This window comes from Myotis daubentonii, chromosome 12 (assembly GCF_963259705.1).
Source record: "Myotis daubentonii chromosome 12, mMyoDau2.1, whole genome shotgun sequence".
Taxonomy (NCBI): Eukaryota; Metazoa; Chordata; class Mammalia; order Chiroptera; family Vespertilionidae; genus Myotis; species Myotis daubentonii.
Genome location: NC_081851.1, coordinates 36,383,892 through 36,396,575, shown reverse-complemented (window position 1 = coordinate 36,396,575; position 12,684 = coordinate 36,383,892). Strand labels below are relative to the sequence as shown.

At 35.1% G+C, this 12,684-nt stretch overlaps 1 protein-coding gene across 5 annotated transcripts in view; it reads right to left on the bottom strand.

Moving 5' to 3' along the window:
- EXOC6B (exocyst complex component 6B) overlaps window positions 1–12,684 on the bottom strand; it is a 555,911-nt gene that overhangs the window by 253,235 nt on the left and 289,992 nt on the right. For all 5 annotated transcript variants that reach the window (XM_059659432.1, XM_059659431.1, XM_059659433.1 and 2 more), the window contains 3 exons: window positions 3,694–3,777; window positions 3,308–3,354; window positions 1,767–1,887 (listed from right to left, as the gene is read on the bottom strand). In XM_059659432.1, the coding sequence (XP_059515415.1) occupies window positions 1,767–1,887; window positions 3,308–3,354; window positions 3,694–3,777 (252 nt within the window). The remainder of the gene's footprint in view (window positions 1–1,766; window positions 1,888–3,307; window positions 3,355–3,693; window positions 3,778–12,684) is intronic.

Below are 12,684 nucleotides of genomic sequence, written 5' to 3'. Positions count from 1 at the left end.
AAAAAAAGAACAAAATATCCCGTGCCCTTTAAGCCATCACGTCCTTACTCCTCTTACCCATGCCCAGCCCTAAACCACTGCTAATTTACTTTCTCCCTCTGTAGATTGATGCTGAGCTACTGGGGAAGAGGGGCACTTTGTCATTTATTCTTCAATTCAAAAGAATATACAGTCAATGTGCAATGAGGAACTCCATTATGATTACTTTCTACACACATATATACTTTAATCAGCACACTTGGAAAGTGTCCTGTTCTTATAGACATCAAATGCAATTGCATGATGAAGAGAGTATATTGTCCTGCTGAGAGAGTATTATAAATTTATCACGTGGATTCATCAAATGTATCAGTCACATACAAAAAGTTAAGAAACACTGATCTACATTAAAAAAAAAAAAAAATGCGCCCTGACCAGTTTGGCTCAGTGGCTAGAGCATCAGCCTATGGTCTGAAGAGTCGCAGTTCCGGTCAAGGGCATGTACCTTGGTTGCGGGCACATCCCCAGTAGGGGGTGTGCAGGAGGCAGCTGATCCATGTTTCTCTCTCATGGATGTTTCTAGCTCTCTATCCCTCTCCCTCCTCTCTGTAAAAAATCAATAAAATATATTAAAAAAAAAAAAGAAAAACAGCTTTTCCCAGGAAAATAATAAAATGGGTAAATCACTGAAATAAACAGATATAAAAACAAACAAAATCAAGGATTTCCATAGAAGGACAGCAATACTAGTTAATAAAAATGATTGGGGGAAATAACCGTCCTCAAAATATTACCTGAACGCTGGTTGTGGGTTCAATTACTGGTTAGGGCACATACCTAGGTTACTGATCAATCCCTGGTTGGGGAGCGTGCAGGAGGCAACGGATCAATGGGTCAATGTTTCTCTCTTTCTCTCTGACTCTTTTCAAAAAAAAAATCAATAAACATAATCCTCAGGTGAGAATAAAATATGAAAAACCCATAAAGCACCAAAAATAGGACTTAGATGGGGAGCATATAAATTATTTTACCAAACCACATGAAAGCAGGTAAGAGAAAAATACATATATTCTTGGTGAAAAATACCAGAATTTGAAATATATCAATTATTTCCAAGTAAATTTATAATAAGACTATAGTTCAAGTAAGGGGATAGAGCGGAGGGAAGAGGTGGAAGAAATGTGACAAAGTAATTCTCAAATTAATCTTGAAAAACAATAAGATAGCATATTTTAAAAATAGGATTTTTAGAGAATACACATGTCCTATAAAAATTAAACCATACTATATCAGATGTAATGTAATCAATATGATGTATTGATTCAAGACATTCAGAGAGAAGGAAAGGGAAAGGGAGAATCATAGAGTCTAAAAACAGACCTTAGTATACATATTATTATACGATAAAGGTGGGCTTCAAAATATGTTGGGAAAGAGTAGATGTTATAGACTGAATGTTATGTCCCCCAGTATGTCTATTTTTACAGATGGGGCCTTAGATAATTAAGATCAAATGAAATAAGGTGGGGCATTAATCTAATGGGATTGGTGTCCTTACAAAAGGGTAAGGAAACACTAGAATATACTGAGGAAAGACCATGTGAGGACACAATAAAAATGCTGCCATTTGCAAACCAGGAAGAAAGTTCTCACCAAAAACCATCATGCTGGCACCCTGACCTCAGATTTCAAATGATACACATATAATTATTTTAAAACAGTGAAACACTGAATAGCATATAGATAATAAGCTCGAAGTAAGCACCTCTCTTGAGCTTCTTACATACCGAGTGGGTACGGAGTGCGGCAATGGTTTTGGAAAGCGCCATTTCCCATAGTTCATCAATGTAGGCTCTATTTACTAAGCCTTGGGTCGTATGTAAAATATGATCTTCAACCACAAAAAAGCTAAGATTGGAGAAAAGAGAAAGCACAGTTGTCAGAAATTTCAGTTTGCATACTATTTCCAGGGTTTGACAAACATTAAGAACTGTCACTAAATTCTAAGTTAATAGTCATTTTTTTCTAAAAGAAAGCTGTCTGGTATCATAGATGAAATCAGATTTCTTGGACTTAGTATTATGCTCCTGATCTTGATATCCTCTTAACCACTTTTAAAAAACTTGGAGTTACATTTTTGTTAAATGTTAACCATATTATCTAGCAATTTAAAAGGGAAGAAAATGTTTATAAGTAAAAGAAGATAATTTTTATTATCCCTATAAGTATATTTTAAAAAGCCAATAGGTTTTAAAAAGACAATAAAAGGTAAAATACATATATTTTAAGAACCCAACAAAAAATATCAAAATAATTACCCTTGTCCTTATATAGACTTTCTCAACAAAGTATTAAAAAGGTATCTTACAAAGGTTAAAAAAAAATGCATACTTATTTTTTAAAATTCTGCTGAGGCTTTTACATTTTTATGCATTTAAAATGTATTTTCAGCTATCTTGCCAAAATATTTATACTAATTAAAATAATAATGTAGAACCACTGCTCTACATTAAAAAAAAAAAATGCTTGAAAGAAATCTAAGTTTCCTAAAAGAAAAACAGCTTTTCCCAGGAAAAAAAATAAAATGGGTAAATCACTGAAATAAACAGATATAAAAACAAACAAAATCAAGGATTTCCATGGAATTAAAATAATAATTCTTTAAATACAGAGTATTTATGGTATATTTTAATCAAAACTATCAATTACATTGAAACAATCTTAGTCTTAAAAAATAAGTTTCATGGAACAATTCAATTTTTTTCCTTTTCTTTTAACTGAAAAGTCATATTCTGAATTAGAATAAGATGCCTACATTTGGGATGTTTATCTGGGGACTGCAATTCCATACTAGTACAGATACTCTACACGAGGGTATAACCCACTGTGTGTTTTCATAAATATTGTTTTATTGGAACACAGCCATGCTCACTCATTTGAGTAGTGCCTATAGTTGCTCTTGCATTGCAACAGAGCTGAATAGATGTGACAAAAAAAAAATTACAGCATGGTAAGCCTAAAATATTTTACTATCTGGCCACTTTAGAAAAAGTTTGCCAACTTTGCTGATTATTTGGTTCCCTCTTACCAAGCATGGAGAAACAAAACATCAAATATAATGATGTTTTTCTCCCTTTATCCATAAAAAGTCCTTTGCAACAATATAATGTTGAAACCAATAGGACATTCCTTTAAAATAATCAGAAAGTAAGACTAAATAAATCTTGTCTTAAAAATTTAAAAAAATAATGAAAACTTGATTTATTTTTCCAAGTCTCACAAATAACATACATTCAACACACACATGCACACAGATGCATATACCTACCCTACAATTTGATTAAAATACTTCCTGTAGCCATCTAAAGTTTCATGCTGCAACAGAGTAAAAAAGAAAAAAGTTATTATTTATGCTTTGATACATTAAGACAGAGTTAATATCAGTTTTTTAATTTTTTAAGATTCAGTTCCCAAAACCATAAGAAAAATATAACAACAGTACCTACTTTAGAGGGTTACAGTGAGAACAAAATGAGACTTAGAACAATGCCTGACACATGGTAATCAATAGATGTTAGAGTTGCTATTTTCTTACATTCATCAAAAGTGGTCTCAAACTAACAGTTAAAAAAAATTTTGTTAAGCACATATGCAAAACAATTAAAAGATACCAGAAAAGTAAAAAGGTGAGGAAAATAAAGGTGGGGATCCTACCATGTTAGATGGAGGCTGGAGCACCAAACGGGCCTGTTTTCGCCTCTGTTTTCGGTAATAGTTCTCAAATGTTTCCCGGGCGCCCTGTAAATAAATGAAAGGAAATGAACTGACACAACAGGACCAATTATTCTAGTATTTTATGAGAAAAGAGAAGGTCCCAGGGTCTGGAACTGAGGCATCCCCACCTTTCTCAAAATATGCTATTTTAATAATTATAGTAATCATAGAAAAAATAAAAATCACTATTACCATTTGTTGATCCTTACTTACAAATCCTATAGGGAAGGATAGAAAAGATTTTTAAGAGGAAACCACCAGAAATCAACCTCAAGAACACCAAAGCTGGTTTCTGAATCAACTATCACAGATTCACAAGAATAAAGACGAACCAACATTCGCATAGGTTAGCAGTTGAGAAAATGTTCCTTACAAAACCTTACAGAACATTCCTCAAGAAAAAATGTCTAGAATAAAACTGAATCATGAGCAAAGGGCCAAAGAGAGGCAGGAAAAAGGTAGGAACTGAGGACAGTAAATCAGTCTTCCCAGATAGAATATACTCTAGCACAGAATTGACACAAAAGGGAAGGGAAGGAGAGGAAGGGGAAAAACCCTGGAAATTCTTGGTGCATAGTTTCCCCTTTTCATTTATAATTCTAGGCTTACCTGTAGGTGCTAAAGGAACAAAGGCTGCCTCAAGAGCTCTGGAACTGGATTATATTGAAGTGTCCTCTCAAAATGCATGTCCTTCCTGGATCTCTCAATGTGATTATTTTAGAAACAGGGTCATCCTTGATGCAATTAGTTAAATTAATATGCAGCCAGACTAGAGTGGGTGGCCCTTAATCCAATGTAACTGGTGTCCTCAAAGAGAGGAGAAAAGACACAGAGAGGAGACAAATAGAACATCACGTGGTGACACAGACTAAGACTGGGGTAGTGCGGCTACAAGCCAAGGAACACCAAGAAGTGACAGCCCCCGCCAGAAGCTAGGAAGATGCAAGGAAGGATTCTATCCAGGGTCTGAGAGGGTGGGTGATCTTTTGACACCTTGATTTTGGATTTCTAGTCTCCCAGACTATGACAGAACAAATGTCTGCTGTTTTAAGCTACATAGTTTGTAGCAGTTTGCTACAGCAGCCCAAGAAAACTAATATAAGTTCAAAGCTTTTAAAACATGATGCTCCCTTATAACTAAACTTTACTTTTAATCCAAGACTTCTCTAAATAAACAAGAGTGGAAAGGGAGAGACAGCATTGCAAAATGGTTAAAAGTGATGATTTTGGAACCGGACGATTTCATTCAAACCGTGACTCTGCCCCTTAGTAGCTCTAAAACTCACATGACTAGCTATATAACTCCCCTTTCAGTAATGTAACTTCCACTATTTAACTACTTAGCTTTCACAAATAGATGTACCATGGTTTTCTCATTTGTAAAGATGCCAACCACACAGAGTTGTTATGAAGATTTAGAAGAGTTACAAAGCTTTTAGAACAGTGTCTGATAAATAATAACCACTATGCAAGTGTCTGTTTAAAAATTAAATAAGATAAATCAGTGAAGAAAGTGAAAGCCCTGCCCATGTGAGAAAGTATAAACATCCTGCAATACGAAGCTCAGTTTCCTTCGCGTCCCCAGAAGTCTGAAGAGTTTCACCCAACATGACTTCTTTGAATTTGATTTAAGGTAGAGCATGCAAACATAATAGTGTAGCTTAGGGGTTACCAAATGTTTTCTGTAAAGGGCAGAATAGTAAGTATGTATGTTTAGGCTTGGTTACCATACGGTCTTTGATGCAACTATTTAACGCTCCCGTTGCAGAGCAAACACAACCATAGACAACGCATAAATCAGTGTGGTTGGGTTCCAATAAACCATGTTTGTGGAAACTGAAATTAGAATTTCACATAATTTCCACCTGTCATGAAATATCATTCTTCTTTTGATTTTTTTCACCATTTAAAAATATAAACATTTTTGTTCACAGGTCATACAGAAACAGGCAGGAGGCAGGAATTGGCCCATGGGTCATGATTTGTTGAACCCTGGTGTAACTTAAAAACACAGGTTTTAAAAAATGCTGAAGTGATAATAACTGTACACACCTGAGTTTTTCGGCCTATAAAATCAAATCAAACACTAAGACAGCTATTTTAAGGCTTTCTTAGTCCATAAGTTAATGAGGTAGCAAATGATTCTATTTAAAAACTAAGAAGTGGAAACTGCCTGTTGGTTTGTTAAAGTTATTCCCCACTTGTCACCATTTCACAGCATAGTGGTATTATTAAATGTCAATTACATTCTGTACACACTGAAGGGCTTTTCATTTTAAGGTTAACAGTCCTAAAGGCCCTTTATTATTCTGGTGTGATGTTACATATTCAACATGCTTTGGAGCCAAGATACACTTAGCTGAGAATTTAGGGAAAGCCTTCTCTTTAATTAGACCATAGTATACTAATTTAATTATTTTTTTATAAATGATAGAAAATACACAAGATGAAATTCTATACAAAAACCAAATCATGGTCCTCTACTTAATTCTAAACTAGATACAATTTTGCCTTTCAAATAATCACTCAATAGAATAAAAACATAAGAAAAGACCAACTTATCTAATTTACAAAAATGAGTTAGATTTTCCCTAATGGCTGCTAAAAAACATTCACCTCTGATTATTCTATTTCCTCTGCCAATTTTGTCAAGTCGGTGCTTACAGGTGGAATTTGAGAAGCAGATGTCTGAGTGGTGCAGCTGAGTAACTGATGAAGTGCCTGCCTACTCACAAACATGTCAAATGTGAACAGTAGAGATTTCCACTTCAGCTTCAAACTCTTTCAATCACTAATATTTTTTAAAAGCTATTAAAGGCATAAGCAAATAGAAACAAAACAATAGACAGGCAAGTAAAAAGATGTTTGTTTGTTTTTTCATTTTATATCATTGTGCCATTAGTGTTACAGTGCTCCAAAGGCTTTGTAATAATTAATGCATACAATATCACAGAAAAACAAGTCGCTTATCTATGAAGTGCCATATTACCATGTGATAGTCACTGAGAATTGCCTCTGCCTTCACAGAATTTATAGTCTATGGTGGAATTAAGCAAGCAATTATATTAAAATTAACTACAAAACCTTATGGATTACAGGGAGTGAGTGTGTGAGTGAGTGTGTGTGTGTGTGTACACTGAGTGGAGGGAATGTCAGAGAAGGCTTGCCAGAAAAAAAATGACATTTATACTCATAATTAAAGAATAAGTCAGAAGAATAAAAAAGGGGGAGAAGGAATGATCCTTATAGAGACACAGGGGGTCAGAGAAAAGAGGCATCACACATCCCATGGACTGAAAGTTATTTATGGCTGGAACTCGGGGGTTACATGAGAGGGATGACGTTAAGATACTTGGACTTGAACTGTAAAGGCTTAAGAGTTTTTGACACGTGGAAGTTTAATGTAATGCATAGAATAAAGAAAGGGGAAGTTAGATACAAAAAGATCCGTCAGAATCTGACATATATTTAGGAGGTACAAGCCAATGATTGATTGGATACAGGAAGGAAAGAAGGCTGATGTGAGGTTTCTAACTGGGAACTAGTTCGACAGTGGTGCCATTTAATAAGAAAGGAAACATACAAGAAAGAATATACAGTCAAATACTATTCGTGGATTCCATATTTGTAAATTTGCTTACTTGTTAAAATTTATTTATAACCCCAAAATCCATTCTTGTGATTCTTTCATGGTCATTTAGGGGTGTATGCAGAGGAGTAAAAAATTTGATTTGCCTGATGCACAAGTTCCTGGCTGAGGCTGAACAAAGCAATGCTCTGCCTTCTTATTTTTGTTTACATACTATATATAAACAACTATCCTTTTCATAGTCTATCTAGTGCCACATTTTTTTTGTATTTGTGCTTCTTTTTTTTTAATTGAGCTATAATTGCCATATAACATTATATTAGTTTCAGGTGTAGAACATATTTGCCAATGATGCATCTGATAAAGGGTTAATTTTCAAAATATATAAAGTACTCATACAACTCAACAAAAGGAAGACAAACAATCCAATAAAAAAAATGGGCAGAGGAGCTAAACACACACTTCTCCAAAGAGGACATACAAATGGCCAAGAGACATATGAAAAAATTCTCAACATCACTAAACATCAGAGAGATACAATTAAAACGACAGTGCAGTACCATCTCACACCTGTCAGAATGGCTACCATCAACAAATCCACAAACGACAAGTGCTGGCGAGGATGTGGAGAAAAAGGAACCCTTGTGCACTGCTGGTGGGAATGCAGACTGGTGCAGCCACTGTGGAAAACAGTATGAAGTTTCCTCAAAAAATTAAAAATGGAACTCCCATTTGACCCAGTGATCCCACTTCTAGTAATATATCCTAAGAAACCCAAAACACCAATCAAAAAAATAGATGCACCCCTATGTTTATAGCAGTACAATAGCTAAGATTTGGAAACAGCCTAAGTGCCCATCAGCAGACAAGTGAATAAAAAGCTGTGGTACATCTACACAATGGAATACTATGTAGCTATTTAAAAAAAGAAGGAACTCTTACCATTTGCAACAGCTTAGATGAACCTGGAGAGTATTATTCTAAGCAAAATAAGCCAGTCAGAGAAAGGTATCACTCATATGTGGAATCTAATGAACAAAATAAACTGAGGAACAAAATAGATCCAAAGGCATAGAAGCATGGAACAGACTGACACATTTCAGAAGGAAGGCAGGATTGGGATGTGGAGGGCAGAGATTAGGCTGGGAACTTATATGCAGAGCCCACAGACACAGACAGTAGCCTGGTGAAGGCCTGGGAGGGGCGTGTGTGGAGTGGAGGGGGCCAATGGGGGGGCGGGTAACAGAAACACAGAGGACATCTGTAGTGCTATCAACAATAAAGATAAATTTAAAAAATAATAAGGCAAGATGTGCCTTATGGAGAAAACACATGTTTTAGATAAGCTTCATTCAGGAATGAGTTATAATGCTGTTGACTATGAATTCAATATTAATGAATCAATAATATATATTGAATAATGTGTCTTTAAAGAGAAACACACATAAAATAAGGTTATGAATTGATTGGCTGATGAAAATGTTGTGATCAGAAGCTCACAGAAACATAACCCTCTATTTCCCTAGGTGGATTGGCTCAGTATTCATTAACTCAGTGCTTATAGTGACTTTATAGAACAGAACTATCATGAATAACAAGAACGACTGTATCTGGGGATATTGATGATAATGTCCTCCTCTGTACTGGACATGTTTAGTTTGTGAGTTTCAAGTGCTAAGTGTTTGGGAGCAGGCGTAATTGGGTCTACAGCTCAGGGGAAAGAGCTAGGCTACCGATAATGGATTGCAGAATCATTAGCAGAGAGATGGTAACTGAAGCCTAGGAGAAAATGAGATAATATAAGGAATATCTGTAGAATGAAAGTACAAAAGAACCTAACACAAGAATCCCAAGTGACACCAAAAAAAAAAAAAAAAAAAAAGTCTGCCTCTCTCCTATAATTAAAATATTGCTTTAAATGCCAACTACTTAGAGAAGATTTTTCTACTACTCAATTTAAAATGAAAAGTGATGCCTAACACATAGCCCACTTTTAATTCATTGCGTAGCACATATCTCCATCTGATAATGCTGTTTTCTAGTTTGTGCCATTTCATTTGGATGCAAGCTCCATGAAAACACGTTTTTTGTTTGTGTTATTTATTGATGTGTTCCCAGCCCCTGTGCCATGCTTGGCACATAAATGCCATTCAATATACATGTCTTTGAATAAATCATTAAAACTGTGAATAAGATATTAATCAATATTTTCTTTTAAGACTTCATTTTCATATTTATACTTTATTTGATATTACAAAAATCATTTCTTTGTAATTATTCCTACTTATCTCATCCTGTTGGTTTTCTATCTCCAGAGGACCATTTTAGTCTTTTAAAGAATTTTGTTCCTGTTTCATAGAGATTATGACTTCTTTACACCAAACAACTTTCTAAAATTTTCTTTTGGTTCTTACAGAAAATGATTTTTAGAATCATGTTTCCACTGAACTTTTTAGAATAATGTTCCCTGTCCCTTTTTATCCTGTATGATTTTTCAGATCTCAAATTTTGCTTTGTATTGTTTCATTTTCCCAACTGCTCTATTTTGAACAACAGAAGCACTTTCTGGACCACAGATTTGGTTTGCGGTTTGCCTTTGGCCCACTCACCGTTCATCTGGCTGTAGATCAAACATCCTTATGGAAGTGGCAATTTATAGCAGGATGATGTGCGCAGGTCCAAAGCTGTTTCAAAGACTTTCCACAAACTGATTCTCGTGTCAAGCAAGCAATTGGCCTACTAGGTTCACGAAATATGGATAAACATTCTCCTACCACACAGCTCTCATGCTAAACTCTCTTAACTTCTTAAAGTGAGTGAAAATTACAATTATATAGGGTATTCTTATCTGTGCTCTGGTATAAGCACTATTAAGTATTCGCCCAGCACAGGAGGAACTGGCGGCCACCAAAGTTCCTATTTCCCACTCACCCCACAGTCTAGAAGCCTTCAAAAGGAGAATCCATGCATACAGGGGTGGACAACCAATGTATTCATCAATTCAGGATTGCATTTCCAGGCAAAAAGGCATACAGTGGAATAGAGATAAAGTGTCCTCTGACTTTTTAAAGTTTGCTCTGTTTAGGGCAGCAAAACACACATCACTCTACTACTGGACTTTTCAATCCACTCAATAAGCTCTAAAGTTAGAGCAAATCTTATTCAAATTCAGACAATGCAATGTTAATTATCATCCTCATTTATTAATGTTGTAAGTTTCCAGATTTTAATGCATCTAAAGTATTTTAGTAAATTTTAAGAAAAACTTAGAAGCCAAGCAAGACTTTTTTTAAATATTTTCTGTTAAATGTGTACATCCCATCTGAAATTTAACCTAGATACTAGAGTTTACATTATAAAGAAATCTCTACAGCAAATTTTTGCCATTCATTTATAGAACAACTAAGAAAAACTAAATGATCACAGAATATATCCTATTTTTACTTACTGTTAAAACAAGAGAAAGAAATATTCTCCAGGGGGTGTTAATCTCTTCTTCAACTTCCTGGGTACTTTATCCTCTAAATTCATATCTGATTTAACTATTATATCATTTTTAGTGATAAACTTGGAGAAGGGTGCTAATAGTCAAACGCTCCAAAAGCCATTGACAATTCCCTAAGTCTAATCATTAAATCCAGCACTAGATTTTTACCAGGAAATGACCCACTTATCAGGCTATGCCAGAAATTGTTTGGGATTTTTTAAATATTTTGCTTTTAGCTGTGTTTTCTATATTATCTATCTCTTTTTAAATTATTATTAATTACAAAATTAAAATATGTGCCTTAGAAAAAACAAATAAAGATCAGGCAAAAAGAGAAAAATAAGTCATTCATAACCCCATCACCTGGAGATAACTACTGTTTTGGGTATACTCCCTTACAGACCTTTTCCTATTCTAAAGACAGATATTTCACATACATACACACATATGTACAGTATATTAACACACATATAAATCAGATCATATTGTACATATTCTTCTCACTGACTTTTGCACGCAAAAATCTTTTCTCAAACAACATAATTGCGTATGATCCACTTTTATTGCACAACACTGTTCCAACTCCCTTTATTCAAACACATGCTATAAACCTTCTCACACATGCTGGAACAAACAAGGGTTTAGAATAAATGTTTAAAAATAAAAACATAAGTGACAACTTTAATTCCTTATGTGTCTAGACACTTGTCTGGATATAAACATAGGAAACACACACAGTATTGCCACTCAATGTGGGCAAATGAAAGAGGATTATTTTGTTTGTCTGTTTGTTTGTTTGTTTGTAAAAGCTCAAAAGTCAAATTTTAGCTACTAGAAATTACAAATGTGCACTAGTAAACAAATAAGTCAGGATCATGTGACCTTGCTCTTGAGGGAGGGGGTGGAGGCCAGATGAAAGACCTTTCCATTGATTTGTCTTCATAAAAGGTAATAATAATATGTACCATGAACAGACACCCTAAACCTTTCACATGATTACTAAGCCCCATATACCACCAAACATTAGTGGTATCTACATGCTAGTTTTGAAAAAGGGAGAAAAACTTATGTTGGGACAATGCTACTTCATATGAGCTATACAATAGGCAAAGAGGGACAAACCTATCCTCTTCCTTAAATATTTACTGTGCAATTATTTGGCTAAACAGTCCTTCATCTAGGGGGTCTCTCCAGGTAAAGATTGATATGGAGTCTACTGGAGAGTGGGCCAATTCCATCTAATCAATCACAATAACAGAAAAGTAACCCTTGGATTGATAAGCAGCTAAAGACAAATACACAAAGAAACAAGGGAGTGAAAATGAAAGAAGGGAAGCACATACCATTGTTCTTTCAGCTTTGCCTACAGGAAGCAATATTTCCATTTGGTCTTGGGCAAAGCCTATAATTTCACCACCCTGACTGCAGCTGGAGAACTCCCTTTTAACTGTCTCGGCTTCCAAGTGAAGACAGGTTTATTCAGAGTTTGGGGGGAGTTTATTTAAAGGGGGGGAAAAACCTGAAAGGGCCATTTTAATTTGCTTCCATGTGAAAAGGGGAGCACTTTTCATAGGGCCCCATAATGACATGCAGCGGGATATTACACTTCACCATATGGCTAATTTGCACTGCAGGTCTAAAGCAGGATTTTCTTTCATTAGAACTGCCCTAAAGATTAGACTACAGAAACATGTATAAAGAACAATCCCAAGATGCCCTCTATTGCTTAAACCTAGAAACATGTCATTCTCAGATGTAAAAGCCCATGCAAGGTCATTCAAGAGCTGTGATGGTAATATGTGTCGCAGCTCCCCTTCCCTATATCAGGGCTTTGAAAAGTGTCTAGAATTCAAGA